We start from the raw sequence: 21,778 nt of genomic DNA, 5'->3' as shown, positions 1-21,778 counted from the left end.
CCTCTATGGCTACCTAACTATTATACTTTCCACTTTTTCTTTATGCCTTTCTTCCACTAACATCTTTTTATTTCTTTATATGCATTTATATTTTCCATTCCAAAGTTTACAAGCACCTGTCAAACTCAGATCCACCCTTCCCTGCCCTATCTGCCATTATCGTTGCGTTATGTTGTGCCAGCATCTTTACTATTGTCATTTCACATGGATTTCTATAATCTTTATAATAATAGTATTATTTATATACAATATATAAGAATAAAAAAATAGAACTCAACCAGATTATTAACACATGCCATCAATACTGTGCAGCTAAATTGCATGTGGCTATGTGTGCGCTTGAATACTTTGCATAAATTTGTTTACTTATTTGTTTAATATGTGCCAGCCCAGAATTCCTCAAGGAGTATCTGTTCCATCCAAGATTTCTTCTTATACTTTAAACATCTAGAGCGTTATTCTAAGGCACTCTTTCTTTAGAATATCAAGTGAAAAGTGCTATAAACTGAACTGATTCACAATTTCTTTATATGCATGAATCATCCTAAACTTCAGTAAAATATATTATATAAACAGGAGCCCTTGCAAGCGCATAGAAATAGTCCAGACTTACTTGTGCACCTCAGTAAACTTATATTAAACATGGTGATTTTCAATGAATTATGACTTTTTTTATGAATTAAGAATTATTTATTATATTAATTTATCATGAATAATGATTCATGAACTGTGCACAGACATGTACATGGTATTTTAAATGATTTTTTTTTTTAAATCATTGTCTCAGTCCCTATTCATGTTCATTATATGGAAACGAACAGCATGGACATTCTTCTAAAGAACTCTTTTGATTTCCACAGTATAAAGAAAGTCGAATGGCAAAACCTGCTGGAAATCTCGGTCATGCACGAGGCTGAAGATCGGCGCTGCGTTATGAATCATATGACTGCAACAATTCCCAAAAACTTCCTGTTCGAGCACAACAGAGTGAAAACAAGAGAAGAGGATTGAGTGAGTGTCTTGTCAAAGCAGGGGCACGGAGAAAAGAGTCTTGCTGGTAAGTTAGGTACAAAAGGAGAACGCAAATATACCTATTTTAAGCCATTCACGTGCATAGGTAACGAGGCACATATTGTTCATTTTTAAAACGCGTTAGCTGTGGCTACAGAAGATTTGTGCATATAGTAAGTTGTGCATTTTCATGTTTTATCAGTCAGTATTATAAAAATATGAATATAAAAATAAAAACAGCTTTCAAAATCATTCATCTAAACGGAAAATGTATTTCGCGAAACTTTTTTAAGTTTCGATGAAGGCTATTTTTTTGTAGCTAATAAATGCATAGCCTACAGAAGCTCGAGCTATCTCTGCGTTTACAGATGAAACGTTTGACACTGTACGACACACTAAATGAGGTGATTTTGCAAGCTCGCAGGCGCAGCGTAGAGTCTCTTTTATTATAGTAGGGGTCTGTGGTGTGGACCCGAAAAGTCTAATTCATTTCAGCGAATCGGTTCGTTCGAATGGTTCTTTTCAGCGATCAGAATCCAAAAGTGATTCACTGGTTTATGGTGCTCAGTTAACAAACGTCCTCCGTGTGGCATTTAATCGTGTGTATGTGTTAAAAACCCTGTATTCCACCACGATTTGTTAAAATACGTTGTACAGATAATGCAAAACGTGTCCTTCACAAACATACAAGCAAATCGGTTCAACTGAACCATTACCTAGAATCCGTTCAAGAGAACAACTGCGCTCGCGAATCACAATAACCTAGTGTTTGTATGGTATTTCAAACAAACATCTGATTACATTTGCTGTACAGTACATGTGTTATAAACGAATACCTCATAAAAATCTCTAGTCATTTAAAGAATGAATGTGATTTGATTTGTAGATGTTTCTCTGTGTTATGGTTTGAGGTGTGTTGGGTTTCATGGCTTTTGTTAATGTTGATCATGTGATGATCTCAAGGTGTTTCCTTTGTGATTTAGGAGACAATGTGCATAAGTTGTGGAGAATGGAGGAGCTGATAGTTGACAGGAGAGGTGAGGACGAGAGGAGCTTGATAAAGACGTCGTCTGATGTCCAGGCCAGGGACCGAGAACATGACTCGTCCACGTCCACGCGTCAGACCCGCTCTGTCCAGCGCGGCTCGCCATGTTTCGTCTACACCCTGGCCTTCTTCTCGGCTCTGGGTGGGTTTCTGTTTGGCTATGACACAGGAGTGGTGTCTGGAGCCATGCTGCTGCTCAAGAGGGAGATGAACCTCAGCTCTCTATGGCAGGAGCTGCTGGTGTCCATCACTGTTGGCGCCGCGGCCGTTTCCTCTCTGGCTGGAGGGTATCTCAACGGGCTTTACGGCCGGAGAGTCTGTATACTGCTCGCCAGCTTCATCTTCTCTGCTGGAGGAATCATCCTGAGCGTCGCACACAACAAAGAGGTTCTTCTGTGTGGGAGGCTCACGGTTGGGCTCGGGATAGGTAAGTTATGTAGAGTAAAACTATTTGAGTTCAGTTTGCTTGTCTTATCGGTTTTGTATGTTTTTTAGGGATTGCGTCTATGACCGTGACCGTCTACATCGCTGAGGTGTCACCTTCTGAACTCAGAGGTCAGCTGGTCACCATTAACACCCTGTTTATCACCGGAGGGCAGTTCGTAGCTAGCGTGGTGGACGGGGCCTTCAGCTACCTGCCCCATGACGGCTGGAGGTGAAGTCTTACCTCTTAAATCTGTCTTAATAAAAATAAAAAAATCAGTCATCTTTTTATGATTTTATTATGCCTCTGTTATATGTTTGTCACCAATAAGATGTGAATTGTTTACACTGATGCTGCCTGCAACCCAATAAAATCTGTAATAGAAAAAAAAAAAAATCTTTTATTAATTAAATTAATCAATAATTTAGCATTAAATAAATATATATGCAAATAATTTTTAATAACTAGTCAATATTAATACAGTGAATGCAGTGGCTCTTGCTGCTTGGCGAGACATGTGTTAGTGTTATTTCTAACACAATGCATTTATTGATATTTTGAATTAGCTTTTATACACACAAATTTACACAAATTTAAATGTTTTAATGTTTCGTGCTTTTGTCTTTTTATGAATGAGTTTTTTGTTGTAAATTGTAATAATTTTATAACTTATTTTATGACATTCCTTTTTTCAAAGCACCGTTTTTAATTTTAATTAAAGTTTTCATCTATTTTATCATTTCATCCATTTATATTTTACTTTATCCCAGCATTATTTCAATTAACAAAAACAATTCTAATGATTTTAGTTTTAGTTTACAATGAAAACACTGGTGCTATTACTTTTCTGAGTGACTGTGTTAAATATACAGTATACAGTATATTCAATAATATGTTTATAATATGTATAAAATATTAAAACAACAGTTATTGTCAGAACATGTTAATAATGCATAATAATACCCTGGCAACTACTATATAGCAATATAAATATATTGCGTATTTTACATACATATAATAATTATACCTAAATATTCATAAAACAATCATATAAAACTAGAAATATGTGACACATGACCACAAAACTTGCAATAAGGGTCACAGGTTTAAACATTTATACAGATTTATACATCATCTGAAAACAAGAAATAGGATTAAAAATAGGAAAATATTTGGCCGAGGAACAACTATTTGAAAATCTGGAATCTGGGTGCAAAAAAAAAAATAATCTAAATATTGAGAAAATCACCTTTAAGTTGCCCAAACCAAGTTCTTAGCAATGAATATTACTAATTAAAGAAGTTTTGATGTATTTATGGTAGGAAATGTATAATATATCTTCATGGAATAAAGATATACATACACCCGGCTCAATGCGACGCAAGGCGCAGCGTGCTGGTCTAAAAAAGAGGTGTGTTCAGGCGCATTGCTATTTTAAGGAGCTGAAAATAGACTACGCCATAGACCAACTCAAACCTGGTCTAAAGTCTGGCGCCATGTTTTTTCTTTGTTATTTAAAGAGCGTAAATGCTGCTTTTAAACACAAGGACACAGAGCAGCACACAAACATGCTAAATATAAAAAATTTAAGGATTGCAATGCATAATATTTTTTTGTAGGCTAATTAAATATATATATACCAACACGTCAAAATGGATAGTCATCGCATGTATCAGAATTAGGCTAATTATCTATTTGCTCGCACACGAGCAGCTCCGTTTCATCTCGGAGACGTGTTCTGTCTTTGCACTTGCCAAATAGCAAATCCGTCATGGCACGAGCGCAACTGGCTCTTAAAGGGAATGGAAGAGACTCTGATTGGTTTATTGCATGTTACGCCCAAAAAACACTCATTACTCATTAAGAGAATAGGGACAACCCATTTAGACCATGCTCCCGGGCGCGCCAAATGGTTATCCGTCACTAAAATAGCAAAAGTGGATTTGGACGCGCCCTGAGTGCACCTGCACCGTGCGCTTTACACTTTACATGTAGATCGTTAAAATATGGCGCTTAATATCCTAACGATTTTTTGCCGTAAAAGAAAAATCTTAAATTTTTACCAATATAGTGTGTTTTTGGCTATTGCTACGAATATAACCCTGCTACTTGAGACTGGTTTTGTGGTATATGGTTACATATTATAAAAATTTTAATTAAAAAAAACACGGTAATATTCAGACATTTCACAGGAAATGTAAAGAATGTGAAATAAAAATGAGATAAAAAGTTTTTCATAAGAACTTGGTTTTTGTAATCATCTCTGTGTTGGTGTATAGGTATATGTTGGGGTTGTCAGTTGTTCCTGCTGCGCTTCAGTTCCTGGGCTTCCTCTTCCTCCCAGAGAGTCCTCGCTGGCTCCTGCAGAAAGGAGATACCCAGAATGCTCGGCTGGTGCTCAGTCGAATCCGCTGCGGTGACAATGTGGATGAAGAGTATGAAAGCATACGACGCAGCATTGAGGAGGAGAAGATTGATGCTGGAGGTGAGATCATCCAGAAACCTGGGAATATTTCAGTTGCTTTTCAAGGTCAGATTTAAGCTTGTTTTAGTAGAGGGATATCCAAGAAATGAGGAATAAAATAAAGTGATTGAACCTTAAAAAAACAACAACCTTATTGTTCTTTATTGTTCTTTTGCGAGGAAATTTGTCATTGATGAAACAGAATCACAATTTTTTTTTTTTAATAAAAATCAAGTAATCATGAATTACTAGAAATGAAGTTAACTTGTCGAAACTGCACCCCTGGAGTACACTATATGATGACTGTATAAATGATGATCTAGTTTTCCCTGATTGACTGATTGATTATCTTCTAGAGGGTCCAGTGTTGTGGCGTATCCTGACGTTCGCTCCAGCGCGGCGTGCTCTGATCGTGGGTTGTGGCCTACAGATGTTTCAGCAGCTCGCGGGAATCAACACGGTCATGTAGGTTCCTCCAGCGCATTTGAGTCCAGTTGATTCCCTGGTAATATGACTGAAGAACAATACATTTAACGTCAATTACATTAGTGTCCACAACACGACACAATAACATTCTCTTTATCATAACGGCTGTCGTTATCATGTTATAACTTATTCATGTTATAACTTTTGCTATTTTAAATGCTGTAGCTCTTTAAAGCAGGATGGATTCTGGCTGGATTTCAGTGTTTTTATCATTCATCAGCTGGAAAAATTATTCTGAAAGTGATATAGTTATTATTGGAGATGCACCGATATATCGGCTGTCAATTTTTAACAATTTAATGCCGTCAGCAATAAACTAGGTAGTATATCGTAATGTAGTGTATATGGTTTTTAACTTTTCTCGTGTAAAACATGATGAAAACAGTAATCTGTTTTAATGATGAAAGTTAAAAAAGGAAGTGACAAATATCGGTATTGAAATCAGACAGTTATTGTTAAAATCAGTATTAGCATCGGCCAAAAAAATCCAATCAGTGCATCACTAGTGAACGTTATTATTAACATCATCATCCTTGGTGTGAATTGAAGGCTACAGTACAATACAAAATTTGCGTTTTATTTTACAATACTGACACTTTTCTCACAATTCTCAGGAAGAAAAGTCAGAATTGTGAGATATATTAACTTGAAGAAATTCTAAGAAGTTCTAAGAAGAAAATTCTAAGAAAAGGCAGTTGTGAGAACTGTGAGGGGAAAAAAGTTGCAATTACCTTGATATTTTTCTGTGTTGGAAACAAAAACAGAATTAAAAAATAATTACTTTTTTTTCCCCACAGGTGTCATAATTGTAAGAATTCCAAGATACAAACTCATAATTGCAAGAAAAAAAAGTCTGGATCATGAGAAACAAACGTTGCATTTACTCGCAAATACATGCCTAAAAAACTGAATTGTAAGAAAAAGTTGCAATTACCGTTGCAATTAAAACAGATGTAAACTTATTCTCACCGTTCTGACTTTTTTTTCTGGCAGTTTTCAGAATTGTAAAAAAACCCTCATAATTGCAAGACAAATGTCAGAGTTTGGATGAAGTCCAATAAAGTAAAATACCTTGAATAAACAAATCGAAAGATGAGCCCTCAATAAAAACGTGCAGTTATGATACATTAATCCATAATTCAGAGAAAAAGTCAGAATTATAAGATCAAAAGTTGCAAGCTTCCATAGTATACTGCATTCACACTTCAGAATAGTATGTGAAACAATATGCAACAGTGTAATCTTTCAAAAGTAGAAAGCGTTCTGTGCACATTATCCACACTGCGGGAACAGCAGGGGTAGTGTGGTGGCACTGGCGGCCATTTTTAACATTACCTAGGACTCCATTACCAATTATATAACAGTACTGTCTATTTGAATGAAATTAATGGTCTCTCTGAACACTGCAGGTACTACAGCGCCACCATACTGCAGATGTCTGGAGTACAGGACGATCAGATGGCCATCTGGCTGGCTTCTGCCACAGCCTTCACCAACTTCCTGTTTACTCTACTAGGCGTGTGGCTCGTGGAGAAGGTGGGCCGCAGGAAACTGACTCTGGGCAGCATACTAGGTGAAGATTCAGACGCAGCCATAGACACAGGTGCTCACTAACAGACTGAAGTATGTACAGTAATATTGTAATGGCTTTGCTGTGAGTCACTCAGGTACTGCTGTAAGTCTGATGGTTCTCGCTGCGGGTTTCCTGCTCTCGGCTCAGGCCTCTCCACCCGTGACCTTTCACCCCAATGACCCCTCCCTCCACAACTCCACATGCATTACATATGGGTGAGTTTTTTTTTTTTTTTTTTGTAGACTAGATTGACCTTTTGGATTGTGCCAGAAAAAGTTCTATGCAAATAAGAAAAAAAAAAATACGATACAATATATTTGAAGATAACCTCAGATTATTCAAGTACAAATATAAAAGTAGTTTGAGAGTGTAAGAAACTTAATTATATCATCTACAATACTTCTGAAAGGGAACATGCCACTGAGTGCTTTTCATTCATGTGGTAGCAACAGCTTCTCTGATTGGTGGGGCTCTTTTCAGGATCATGGGTAGTGTAGTTATTTAGCAGGAGTTACAGTATTAATCAATTAAAAAAAAAAAAAAAAATCACATTTGCTTGTGGTTTTTACAGAAGCTTACTGTATATTAGCACTTAAAGGGATATTCCACCCAAAAATTTAAATGTTGTCATGGTTTATGAAGTCATACAGTTTTATGGTGAGTAATGATGAAATAATCTTTATAATGGTGATGTATCGGCCTTGGTGATATATCGGTCGACCACTACTTGACATTTATAAATCTAGTGCACTAGTGTGACTGGAGTTTGTTTTTCTGTCTGTACATGAAAGGTTCTGTGAATCCTGCATGTTGAATCCAGATTGTGGTTTTTGTTATGGTAAGAATGGCACAGCCGTGGTTGAGTCGTCATGCATACCTGTGGACACAGCAAACACTGAAGCAGCTGCAGTGGGAAGGTAATACCTCTAATGTATGCAAGTCTCTGGCCTTGTGAAAAAGACTATTGTACTGAATGTGCACTTGTGCTGTACTTCAAGTTTTAAAAGTGTATTTAGAACTGTAAATAATCATATTAATGAAATTCGTTCGAAGTAGTTCTGAGCTTATGGTCTGTAAACCCCATCCCTGCCATTAGCCTACTCTGGTCTGATTGGTCAGGTGGCCAAGTCTGTTGTGATTGGTAGAGAGAGGAGTACGTGAGCAAATCAAACATTAAACAATTATATAGTGCTCCAATCCGTTCTTAAAATAATGACATAAAAAACAATTAGTTTAACACTTTTGCAAGCGAATCGTGCCCACAGCTCATGTTTAACACTGTAAACACTTAAAACAATAATGGTTGATACGTTAGCTGAGTGCTAATGTGACCAACTGATGAAACAATGTACAGTATTTTTCGGACTATAAGTCGCACCTAAGTATAAGTCGCATCAGTCCAAAAATATGTCATGACGAGGAAAAAAACAAATATAAGTCACACTGGACTATAAGTTGCATTTATTTAGAACCAAGAGAAAACATTACCGTCTACGGCCGCGAGAGGGCGAGAGGTAATGTTTTCTCTTGGTTCATGTCAAATTAATTTTTATAAATAAGTCACAGCTGACTAGAAGTCGCAAAACCAGCCAAACTATGAAAAGAAGTGTGACTTACAGTCCGTAAAATACGGTAGTTTGTAAACCAGAATACGTCTACTTTATTATTACAACAACAGTCTACATTAACTGACACATTTATAGGAAATAGTGGGTTTACAGCAAATTATCAGAACTATTTTAGTAAGAGTCGTAAATCGTGGTTTACCTGAAAAATCTAAAGCTGTTCTGGGTATACATCACATATTAGCAATTGATATTTTGAGCTCTCGATTGAAAATCTACACATAACGTATCAATTGTACGTACAGGTTGTGTTTCTACCTTAATAAGTAATAGGTACGGACTTATCTTTCATGGACAAGTGTTTAGCAAATCCCACATTGAAATCGACAAAATTTGAGAAGCAGTCCTCTGTAAAATCAGGAGCACACAAATAAAGGTTGGAATTGTATTGCTGTGGTATTGTGAAAAAAAAAATTGTAACCACTGATTCTTCACATCATGATCTTTCAGCAATGAAAACAAAACAAACTTGCTTTGACAGCGTAGAATACAGTGTCTTCTCGACTAGTGTTAGTATTTTGCGGACAGGCGTGTAATTTATTATACAAATGTGTTACCTATTAACGTATAATTGTTACAAGTAGAACCACAGATTTGAAAATATGATGTCTCATTAAGGGGGTTCAGAGTCAGTTCTTCTCTTTTCAGAGACAGTATATTTATTTATCATGCACTTTTTTGATTAGCAACTTTGTCAATAGCTATGTTACAAAAAGCAAAACAAATATTTTTCCAAATCCCATATGACCTGCTCTTTTAAGAAGTTAAATCATTGTTTTTATAATCTTTTGTCATGTTTTAAAGTACAGTTTTGAAATTACATTTATTTACTGAATCATTACAAATATACAATTATAAATGTATTTAAACTAATTAAGAAGGTAAAAACAAACACTCTCAAGTTCAGCTAGTTGCATTTAAAGGCTCTGTATGGAATTTTTCAACTGTACTAAAGCATAAAATTACCATAATACGTTTTCAGATATTTAGGAAACACGTTCACATTCTTGTTTCCCTGAGAAACAATACTATATCCAGTTATTCTGCTTTGAAATGTGTTTTAGTCTGAGTGCCAATTTTTTTTAATAATATTGAGACACCCCCGGGTTGCCAGTTGGCAAAAATCACAGCATATTGCAGCCATTGAAGCCAGCTAACGAACAAAGTTGTGTTGCCTTCATTGTCATTTGCACTCGGTTCTGTAACATGTCCTCAATCTGGCAACCCTCATGAGTGTCAAGTATGAGGAGGAGGTGGAGGGAGAAACAACTCTCTCCAGTATTTTGAATTTGCACATTTGCATATCATTAATTAAAAATGTGAACTAAATGTGAATGGTAAGCTAAGCGCTTGATTAAGTCTTGTCTTGTTCATGTCTTATTGAGGTGTTCCAATGGCACCCAGGAGAGTGCAGGTGTATTCTGGGCCTATAACTATTGCCCAACATCTTACTCCTGGATTGTTCTGCTGGGTCTCGTTCTGTATCTGGCCTTCTTTGCTCCAGGTGAGAGTTTTCTCAGTTCAGTGGATGTTAATGATCATAAAGCCTGATGTGAGGTTGTGTGTTGGAGCAGGTATGGGTCCTATGCCGTGGACGGTGAACTCTGAGATCTATCCGCTGTGGGCTCGGAGCACAGGGAACGCCTGCTCTGCCGGGTTCAACTGGATCTGTAACGTCCTCGTGTCTCTGACCTTCCTTCATGTGGCCCAGTACCTGACATACTACGGTACAACACAGTACACACACGACCCTGAACACTGTAACAGTGTTTATGTGCTACACAGATTCCACCAGTTGTAGGTTGTTCTGTGTAGCTGTGCAGTCGATATGGTGTTCGGGTGGTTGCTACAGTGTTGTTTTAAAGTTGACGTTGTTCTAGTCAGATGATTCTTTTAAATATGCTATCATGCAGTTGCTAGGTTGTTCGGGGTAGTTGCTAAGCAGTTGATGGGTGTTCATGTGATTGTTTCATGTTGCTTTGCAGTTGCTAGGGAATTATGTGGTTGCTAGGGTGTTGTTGTTGGTTTCGGTTGCTAAGGTGTTAGGTATATGTTGCTATTCTGTTTTTTTTTGGTGCTATGTAGTTGCTAGGGAAGTTTGCTAGGCTATTCTAGAGTTGTTACAATGTTTTTTTGGAGCCTGTCCTCCAACAAAAAACGACCATATGTAGTTTGTGCAAGCACCTTATTAAGACCTATATTTACGTTTTAAAGTTATTAAATAATGACAGTATCGCGTTGCGTCTGTCGTCATGAAATGATGTGTAACGTCATTACCAATCAAAACGCACGTTTATTTAGATGCAATGTGTGGCCTTTTTACACCGATCTCACAGTATTTCCTACATATTTTACTAGGTGGCTTATTCGTTCGAATGACCAGACCCTACCCCTAAACCTAACCCTCACAGAAATCATGCTAAATTATAATTTATTGAGCATAAACATTTTCCTGCACGTCTGTTCCCTGGGATCGAACCCGTGATAGCATGATTACATATCAAGGAATAACGCAATAATCTACTAACTGAGCTACACGAAACGCAAACCAGAGGGCAAATAAAAGAGTACAAAACATTAATATGAAAACGACCTTTTGCCGATGGGGCACAATTGTAGTATACGCTCTGATGGGTCATATTTCAGGGATTTGGATGTATTGGTTGTAGCACAGGTTGTTTTTTGTGTTTTTTATTTTTATTTTTGGGGGACGGGGCGGGGTGTCCTGTTATGCAGTGTTGAAATTGTTCTGGGTGGTTGCTTGGGTATTTTGTGTGGTTTCCAGGGCATTGTTAGGTTCGCTTAAATGCATGTTGTTATGTGGTTGCTGGGTTGGCTTGGGAGGTTGCTAGAGCATTATTTTGTCGTTGCTAGGGTGTCCTGTGTGTTTGTCAGGCACTTTTAAGGTTATTAAGGTGTTCTGAGTATTTATAAACATGTTGGAGTTTCAAGGTTGTCTGGGTAGTTGCTATGCAGCTGATGTTTGTTTGGGGGATTTCTAGCATGTTGCTTTGTGGTTGCTAGGGAGTTATTATATGTTGCTAGGGGTGTAACGGTACGCAAAAGCAAGGTTCGGTATGTATCTCAGTTTTAAAGTCACGGTTCGGTTCATTTTCGGTACAGTAAGGGAAAGAAATGCAAACATTAAACTGCAGGTTGTTTATTACTATAAACTTTTTTTAACAATTTGTTTACAATTTTTTAAAATACTTTTTAAATAATATATATATATATATATATAAAATAAAAGAATAAGAAATAAAATACTGCTGCAAAGTTCTCCACTAAATAAAATACTCTCAGTTTTAAATCAATATCATATAATAAAATATAATGAAAAATATAAATAAATAACTACGATTACAGTGCAGAATTACCAATCACAGCTTGTAGGCCTGCTCATATTTAAAAAATATATATAACTTTTCCAAAGTGTAAAGTGCAGCATCAACAGTCTCAGTTTTTAGACCTGCTCAGATTTCGTTATTGCGTTGGACCGATCAGAATTAAGAGCAAAGGTCGGTTTAAATGCCGACAAGGAGCTGCGTTTGAATTACAATCGTTTTTTTCCTAGTTGTAGTGATGTTCACACTCGCGTGATGCCTTTTGAAAACATTAGGCTGGTGACACACTGGAATATTGCACCTGTCAAACATAGTCTATTTTGCTGTCAATACTGTTGATGGTGTCCTTTAACAGTAGGCTTTATATTTATGCTCAACATGAAGTATAGATGTTGTTGTCGTGAAGACAAGATCCTGGTCTGTCTGCGCCTCGGCGGCCTCCCTCTATGTCACCTATAGTAGCAGCAGCGCACAAGGCACGATTCTGGTGTGTAAAGACACAGAAAATGCGAAGCAGCCATCACGCACCTGACACGCACCAGAAACGCCACGCTCACGCCACGCAGCCAGTGTGTCACCGGCCTTAGAATCAGCTGCAGGGCGGGATTTGACCTGAACGCTGAGACTTCTGCCACTTAATAAGTTTGTTTGGAAACACAAAATGTACCTATGTTCCGCACACAAAATATTGCATTCGGTCATTCGGTACTAGGGCTGTCAAAATTGCTAAAAAATTACGTTCGAATATTCCCTCTAAAAAATACACTAATATTCGAACTATTCGAACATCTGGTTGTGCATGTTGTCAATGACGTGCATTATGTCAATAACAGGCCAAAATAATACAAAGAGACATAACTACTTGTATAAATAGTCTATTTAAGTTTAAACATATATGACAACGTATTACCTTACAAAAACAAGGAAATCAACTAATGGCCAAGACTGCAGACCTCACACTCTCTCATCCTCACGTTCTCTGAGCATAACGGTTTAAATGAACAAACACATTTTTGTGCGAGCAATTTAAGGTCGTGACTGTTGTCCCAAATATAGCAGGCTTCATTCAGTGATTGAAACAAATATTATTAATATTAATTGAAGTTTTACAGCAGATAGAACTGGCATTGAATGCTCCGAGCGAGCTGTGTTGTGGTAAACATGGAACTTTTCCTTGACATGAAACGATAAATAATCAAACCTCGGATCAATTGCTTGACAGAACTCCCCGAAGCGTGCCCCATCCGCGATGCTGATCGGTCTCATGTCCGTACAAATGAACAAAATTATTTTATCCGTCATGGCCTCTTGTCGTGTTGCAGACAAAGAGCTTGCGGCGGGCGATGCAAAGTAACGTTAAGTGTCAAGACGTGACTGTTTAGCTGGAGTTCCACACATTATGCCATGCTCATTTGGGTGCACTTTTTTGAGATGTGACCTCATGTTGCTAGTGGTCGAATGGTATGCTAACTGTATCTTAAATAGCTTGCATACAACTTTATCTCACGGGTCAACAATTTTACCTCATTTTCTCTGCTGCGGTCGAGTTGGGCTCTGCACTTGCATCCATCTTCCATGAAGACGCGTCAACTTTCAGCAGTGATGCTGTGCCAGACAGTGCGACTCCTGTGACCTGTCCCCGAACCCTCAGGCTCGAAGCAGATAACCACGGCTCTACTACCGCGGGCGTTTTTTTCCACATTTTTTTTTTATTGGAATATAAATTTTCACCTTCGAAATTCATTTTTTTAAAACTATTCGAATACATATTCGAATTTAGAATATTCGTTGACAGCCCTATTCGGTACACACGTGCGAATACACGTACAGATACACCCCTAGTGGGTGCTGCCAAGTAGTTTTCTATGTTGTAATGGATTGTTGCTTGTGTGCTCTTGAGTGGTTAAGTTGTTCACATGGTGCTACAGTGTGGTTGCTAGAGCGTTTGGCTGGTTACTAGGGTGTTGCTTTGTGATTGGGCATTGTTAAAGTTGCTGTGATGCAGTTGCTGAGTAGTTGCTATGCTGCTGATAATGTGTGCAGGTGGCTGCTTGCTTTGCAGTTGCATGGGAATTGCTAGGGTGTTCTAGTGGTTCTGTGGTTCCTTGGTTGATCTGATTGCTATGCAGTTTTTACAGTTTCAGTTCTAGGTGTTTTCATTTTGGATGGTTCGTAGCATATTCTTAGTGGTTGATAAGGTGCTTCTGTGCGGTTGCTATAGTAGCATTAGGGTCATTCTAGGTGGGTGGTTAATAAAGTGTTTTAAGCTTGATGTCAATTAATTCAATTAGGATATTTTGAGTAGTTGCTGTGCACTTGAATGGGGTGTGTGGGTGGTTGCTAGCATGTTGCTCTGCGGTTGCTAGGGAGTTAGGCTTTTCTGGCTGAATTGTTCCTAACGTGTTTGGAGTGTTTTTTGTGAGCTACTATGCAGTTATTAAATAATTCAGAGTGGTCACTTGAGTGTTTAATAGGCTGTTGTTTTGGGGTTGCTGGGGTGTTTTAGGTGGTTGTTCATGGATAATTTATAACAATAGCACAAACGATGCTGCACTCACCAAAGTTTAATGCACAGGTTTAGCTTAGCATCTTCCATGAAGACGCGTCAACTTTCAGCAGTGATGTTGTGCCAGACAGTGCGACTCCTGTGACCTGTCCCCGAACCCTCAGGCTCGAAGCAGACAACCAATCACTAAATCAAATTAAGTTAGTTCAAATCACTAACCCTAAGCTGAAAAACCAGACTGAGCTGGTTTTTCCAGCCTGGTCATAACTGGTTTGCAGGCTGATTTGAGAGAGTTTGGCCATTTATAGAAATGTGTTTATTGAAAATGAGATTATTTTATATTAATTTGATTGTGAATGTCTGCTTTGTCCAGGTGCGTTCTTCCTGTACTCCGGTCTGGCTCTGCTGGGCTTTGTGTTTGTGGTGGGCTGTCTGCCGGAGACCAAGGGCCTGCGTCTGGAGGAGATCGAGTCTGTGTTCGGGAGACAGCTGTGCAGCTGTGGAGCCGGTGGTACTCCCAGCGTTCAGTACATCCGGGTAAACGGAGGAAACTACGGCTCTGATGAAGACCTGACTGATGATGAATAGACCCTGATGAAGATGATTCATGGTGCGAGGGATGCTGTGCTTCTCATTCCAGACAGTCAACGTTCTTGTTGACTCATGTTTTAAAATCAGTACACTGATGCTTGATAATCATCAAGATATCATCTGCTATTTCTGCCGTGATCATATTTGCACATGTACAGATGAGTAGTGTTATAGGCCAATGTGGCGTTTGCTTAAGTAAAGGCTGTCTGGATCCACGAGAACAGGAAGTGAGATCGCTATCCAAATATGTGCTCTGCATTAACTTTATTAAACTGAGCAAATAGACCGCGTATAAGAGCTGTACAATCATCTTTCTCAAATTCGGATACTAATCTTTTAATGAGCAGAATTTCAGTATCGGTGATAATCACGGCAAATAAGCTTAAATACAGCTTTATCATTTGTTAGTGTTTCATTTACTCTGGTACTACACGCTAAACATGTTCCTGGATCGAATTATACAGGTTTTCTATTATTGGAAAGTCTTTCTACTTAGAAATGCTGTGTCTTGTGCTGTTGTCAAATGATTAATCGCGATTAATCGCATCCAAAATAGTTTTTGTTAGTATAATATGTGTGTGTACTGTGTGTATTAATTGTGTACATATAAATACACACACACACAGTACATATTTTGAAAATATTTACATATCTATATATTCATATAATTTATAAATAAGTACATGTAATATATATAAAAATAATATTAATCTGAAAATATATACATGCATGTGTGTGTACACAGTACACACAGATTTTGTAAACAACAGCTATTATTTTGGAAGCGATTAATCGTTTGACAGCACTGGTGTTTAAATCGGTGCGTTACGTGCTGTTTCTTTGTGTTGGTGTTCTCAATATAATACTCACAGTCAGTCATAATAAGATTTAACTATTGTTCCCAAGAAGACTCTGTGAAGTTGAAGTTGCTGCTGATAAATGCTGTATTTGTACATTCTCAGATGAATAAATGTTTCTGAATGGTTGTGTGAGTCTGTTGTAGAGTTCGGTGGTCTCGGCTCCGTTCAGTCTCGTCCCGACCTGACCCTCTCTTTGACCTCTGTACCCCTCATTTAGCCCAAACAGAGCACTGACCCACCAACTCTTCACACTAAATATTGTGAATGTCTGAATCATTGTTATTTTCACACCACTGAACGCTAAACACGTGAGAGACTTCCATGTGTTCAGAGTTTAGTTGATATAATCGAAAGACAAACGTCCACGAGAATCTACATTAAAGATACACTTTAATTAATTAAAACAATACTATAAAAAAATATTAATTTTAATCAATCTGATTTTATTTAATTTGCTTAAATTGACCACAAGGTTTCATGCAAGGGTTATTTTATTTTTTACATGTCTACAGTTAGCAGGCACTTGTCTTTTATCCACAGGGTGAGTTGACCTGGTTTAGTGTCTCTAGTGTGTCTCAGAGGTGAGGGGAACTGAAGTGTACTGTACACTGTTAGAAAGTGTCCTGTGTCCTGTACTCTGGTAACGTGAGAGCGAGTAACTGGACACTGCAGTTTGGCCGGAGGTCAGGACACTGAACTCTTTCACCTCTGTTAGCAGCACTCACACTCAGTTCCTGAGTTGAAGGAAACCGTGACCGTTTTTACTACAGTGCACTGCCCCAGACCCCCTTACTGTGGAAAGATTTCCCCCTTCGGCTTGTAAAACATGTGTTTAAGTTAAATGTAGATTCAGGAAACCAGTGCTATCATATTGTAATGTTTGAATGCTTTTATCCTGGCTTAGAAACCAGATGTGATGTGGTGAAGCATCACCACACGAGAGCGCATAACACCACTGCATACAGCACCAAAATAAAAACTTCATTATTAATGGTGTTTATGATATTTGTATTTGGTAAAACTTTACACCTTGTAATGAACCATATATATTTTTTAATGATTTTATGAATAATTGTTTCCACAGTTATGATCAAATATAATACTTATCTATTCGTTGCTACACCTATAAAAAGTATAATGCATTAAAACACATAACAAACAAACCTTTACATACATACATTTTTTTAGTATTATTATTATAGATAACAATTTCTGTGCTAATGAATAATGTGCTTATGATATTATTTATATTACTACCACTACTTCTTACTAGTACTGCATGTGTTTAGTAATACTGTCAAACGATTAATCGCGATTAATCACATCCAAAATAATAGCTTTTGTTTACATAATATATGTGTGTACTGTGTATTATGTATATAAAAATACAAATACAAGTATATATTTTGAAAATATTTACATGTATTTACAGAATTAGACTTACAGACTATAAATATATTTAATATATAAACATAACATACATTTCTTAAATATAAACATGCATGTTTGTGTATTTATATAGGCTACAAATAATAAACATATGCAGTATATATATATATATATATATATATATATATATATATATATATATATAATCAACAAAACAAATTCAGTTACACGATAAATATATTAAATTTCATAATAATAATAATAATAATAATAATAATAACAAATAAAATAACGGTTCAAATTAAATGTAACTGAAATGACTTATGCATATCAGTGCAGCAAATATCTGCGTCTCTGCAAATACATCCCAAATATTATGAAGTAATCTGGAATATTATCTAGAGCCTGCATCTATTATGTCTCTCGCACCGGCTGATTTGCATGCGTGGGGTGACGTCACCCTCCAGGGGTCTTGGAGGAGGCGTGGTTTGGTGACGCATTGTGGCTGGGTCTTCATGAAGCGAGCGTGTAGATCAGATGAGTTCGGATCGGGACGCGCTCAGGATCGAGCGAATGATCTCGCGTGATCGCAATGCATCGCTGCTGTAGCGGGTGCATGCACAACAAAGCCCTGATGTGTGTATGAGCCGAGCACAGGATCGATCGATCGATGAAGATCATGTCAGGCGGACAGGACGAGAGCACAGTGCGCGTGGCGCTCAGGTAGGGCACGAGCTCTAGTGTGCGTTACTGACGATGTGCTTTCATGGGCTGGCACCTGCTGCAACAGAGCACATATGCGCCTTACATTTCACCCTGGAATCAATAGAAGCAGGGAAAATAGGATCTGTTTCCACTGTTTCATTATTATAATTATATGCAACATTATATATATATATTTGCTAAATCCTTACAAGTTAATGTACAAGACATAATCAGGATATTTCATGTGTTATGCAAAAAGCCAGGGCGCATGTAGACCACGCCCACACCGTGGGGGCTCTCCATTGCGGGAAGCCGCCTCCTTGTCATTTCAGACTTAAAACAAAAAAACAGAGCCATGCCTAAAAGCTGCTATGTGACAATCTGTACAGTAAACAAGCTAAAAAAAATACAATCAAAATAAAAACAGAACTACGTTTTTATAAGCCGTCTTATCCTTTTATGAGTACTGCTACAGTGTCACGCTGTTGTATCCCAAAAGGAACAATTTGGCCCCTTCTTTTCTGTGTGTCCTGGCTGGATGAGTGTGAGATTTCCCGGCCTAAAATTGCATCCCAGTCCAGCTCTGTTAGCATGCAGTATTCAGCACAACCGAAGATGTACACGTGGTAGATGTGTGTCTGAACTAGGGAAGGACACCTTAAGCCAAAATAATATTTTAAAAATCACTCTTTATTACTCAGTTGCTATTAGAAAATCACACCCCTGCCGCATGCACACTCAAACACCCATACTCCGAGAGAGAGATGGAGAGAGACGGGATTCACGCTTTCAATCTGTATGCATGTAGGCTAGCTTAAATCAAGACATATTATGATTGTAATGTGCTGAAACATTAGTATAATAATCATAAGAGTCCGTTGATTAGCATAAATTAACTGCTCATACCATTTCCAAAAATGGAACCCCTAAAGGGGAAAAATATTCTTCAATATCTTCTGTCACAATTAAATGTTTGGGTAATTATACTGTATATAAACTGTAGGCATCAGTTAGCTTTGATTAATATGCAGTGAATTTAAATTGCTTTTGAATGCTGCGCGTTTTTTACATCACTTTCGAGATACCACACATTTTACAAGATTAGATGTTTGTCAGCGGTGCTCAGGATCTGCAAATCATTGGGCATCATCCTATCAGTCATCTCTCCTTACTCTGTTTATGTGGTAAGTGAAATGTTACGTACTGTAATGTAACAGGCTACCGCTAGCAAGCGGCTAATCATGTCCCTTTAGTGGCTCCGTAGAACGTGTTGTTTGTTTTCCGTGGGTGGTGTTTGTGGTCCACACAGAAACTTATTTGGAAATTTTCCCAAGTTACTGAAACTGTTATAAAAAGCCTTTTTTTAAGTGTACAGTGTGCGTGTGAGAAAATGTGTTCTTCTGTTGTCTTTAGCCCTATTCACACGGGATTAGTATTATCTGGGGACATAGTGTGATTTTTTTATTTTTTATTACACCCAACATCTGAATTTTCCATGGTGTATTTGCATGGATAAGTGAAGCCTGTGATTTTACTCAAATTTACTGACTTATCTCCCAGATATATGGATGTCAAGGCTTTGAGAGTCCTGTTCTACAGGTGCATCTCAATAAACTAGAATGTCATGGAAACATTCATTTATTTCAGTAATTCAACTCAAAATTGTGAAACCATGTGTTAAATAAATTCAGTGCACACAAACTGAAGTAGTTTAAGTCTTTGGTTCTTTAATTGTGATGATTTTGGTTCACATTTAACAAAAACACACCAATTCACTATCTCAACAAATCAGAATATGGTCACACACCAATCAGCTAATTAACTCATAACACCTGCAAAGGTTTCCTGAGCCTTTAAAATGGTCTCTCAGTTTGGTTCAGTAGGCTACACAATCATGGGGAAGACTGATCTGACAGTTGTCCAGAAGACAATCATTGACACCCTTCACAAGGAGAGTAAACCACAAACATTCATTGCCAAAGAAGCTGGCTGTTCACAGAGTGCTGTATCCAAGCATGTTAACAGAAAGTTGAGTGGAAGGAAAAAGTGTGGAAGAAAAAGATGCACAACCAATCGAGAGAATTGCAGTCTTATGAGGATTGTCAAGCAAAATCAATTCAAGAAATTGAGTGAACTTCACAAGGAATGGACTGAGGTTGTGGTCAAGGCATCAAGATCCACCACACACAGACGTGTCAATGAATTTGGCTACAGTTTTGTTATTCCTCTTGTTAAGCCACTCCTGAGACACATACAGCGTCAGAGGCATCTTACCTGGACTCAGGAGAAGAAGAACTGGACTGTTTTCCAGTGGTCCAAAGTCCTCTTTTCAGATAAGAGCAAGTTTTGTATTTCATTTGGAAACCAAGGTCCTCGAGTCTGGAGGAAGGGTGGAGAAGCTCATAGCCCAAGATGCTTGAAGTCAATTGTTAAGTTTCCACAGTCTGTGATGATTTGGGGTGCAATGTCATTTAATACACGAGTTCACAATTTGAGTCGAATTACTGAAATAAATGAACTTTTCCACAACAAATACAGTACTATCAAACACTCCAACGCAGCTCTATTCTTTGCGAAAGCTGGATAAAAAGGCGCACAGGAAACAAAAACCTTGAAAAATGATATACGACCTGCCAAATGCTGGCCAAATCACAGAGATGTCGATTGACACGGGACTGGTATTATCACAGGACCTCAGTGTTCGGTGAAAATTGGTTGGTCATTTGCGGGGGGAGGGTTAAACTAGTGGGGAGTGGGGAATGAGTGGTTATGGATAAATGAATGCAACGCATTTGTCCATGTTTCACTCCGCCTACAATTGCACTAGCGGAAAGTGCTTAAACACTTTGTGTATTTTACGTATAGGGAGGATCAGCTCTGGCTTACATGAACACGTCACCACCGCATCAACACCGCAAACGGGGAATTTTTTAAAGACAATAATTGCACATCTTATTTGATATTCTATAATTAAATCAACCAATCCAATTTTAGAAAATCGTGACCCATACCTAGTCTGAACAACTCTCTCAGCATCAGCCACATCAATGTAACAATGACATCATTTCAACCAGAAACACTACTTTAGTGCAGAGGTTTTCAACTGTGTGTGTGTGTCACTGGTTTGAGTGGCATACTGTGCTGAAAGTAGACAGTTAACTGACATATGATCAATGGAAGAAGAGATTTATTGGTGAATCTGTGCATTAGATCTGTGATCGGCCTGTTTGTTGTGTTTCAGATGTCTACAGAGATGCATTTTGTTGAATTACCGCTCACACAGTCAAATACATTCGGCTAGCTGACAGTAATGATTATAGTGCCTGGACAGTTTTCTGTTACAGGAAACTGAACTCACTAATAGAGAACAGATGTGTGTATCGACCAGGCTGGTAAATTGTGTGGTTAACTTGTGTCAATTTCAAAATCCTACAGCCTTTGATTATTAAAATACGGCATCAGCAACGTACTGAAAATGTATATAAATACTAGCCGTATTTAAGTAATAGCAATTGAAGACCCTACTGTTCTTAAAAGATTAATTAGGAATATGAATAATTATTATTTCTTTAGTACTCTTTCTGATTAATATAAATGATATAGACAGCAGCAGGTTGGTTTAGCTGCAGATGTGACATTTTGACACCTATCAGAGTTTTTGTCTCATCTGTTTAGATTCACAGAGCACTGACAAAGCTTTAATCAGAAATCTAGATGCTTGACCAGTTTACTAAAGCTGATTGCGTGGATGTGCT

The 21,778-nt window shown here is 37.8% G+C and overlaps 2 protein-coding genes across 6 annotated transcripts in view; both read left to right on the top strand.

Moving 5' to 3' along the window:
• The first annotated feature begins 867 nt into the window (after positions 1 to 867).
• On the top strand, positions 868 to 16,836 carry LOC113043766 (proton myo-inositol cotransporter-like). The gene is made up of 11 exons (XM_026203354.1): positions 868 to 1,057; positions 1,995 to 2,483; positions 2,552 to 2,711; positions 4,760 to 4,965; positions 5,301 to 5,409; positions 6,840 to 7,003; positions 7,098 to 7,218; positions 7,795 to 7,920; positions 10,014 to 10,132; positions 10,203 to 10,355; positions 14,852 to 16,836. Exons 2-11 carry the CDS (start codon positions 2,021 to 2,023, stop codon positions 15,064 to 15,066), a joined length of 1,836 nt encoding a protein of 611 aa, XP_026059139.1. The 5' UTR covers positions 868 to 1,057; positions 1,995 to 2,020; the 3' UTR covers positions 15,067 to 16,836.
• Positions 16,837 to 17,819: 983 nt separating this feature from the next.
• LOC113043754 (kinesin-like protein KIF21A) overlaps positions 17,820 to 21,778 on the top strand; it is a 56,520-nt gene continuing 52,561 nt past the window's right edge. For all 5 annotated transcript variants that reach the window (XM_026203318.1, XM_026203317.1, XM_026203319.1 and 2 more), the window contains exon 1: positions 17,820 to 18,041. In XM_026203318.1, the coding sequence (XP_026059103.1) occupies positions 17,989 to 18,041 (53 nt within the window). In that variant the 5' untranslated portion in view covers positions 17,820 to 17,988. The remainder of the gene's footprint in view (positions 18,042 to 21,778) is intronic.

This window comes from Carassius auratus, chromosome 25, assembly GCF_003368295.1.
Source record: "Carassius auratus strain Wakin chromosome 25, ASM336829v1, whole genome shotgun sequence".
Classification (NCBI taxonomy): domain Eukaryota; kingdom Metazoa; phylum Chordata; class Actinopteri; order Cypriniformes; family Cyprinidae; genus Carassius; species Carassius auratus.
This window is presented reverse-complemented; position numbering and strand designations above follow the sequence as displayed.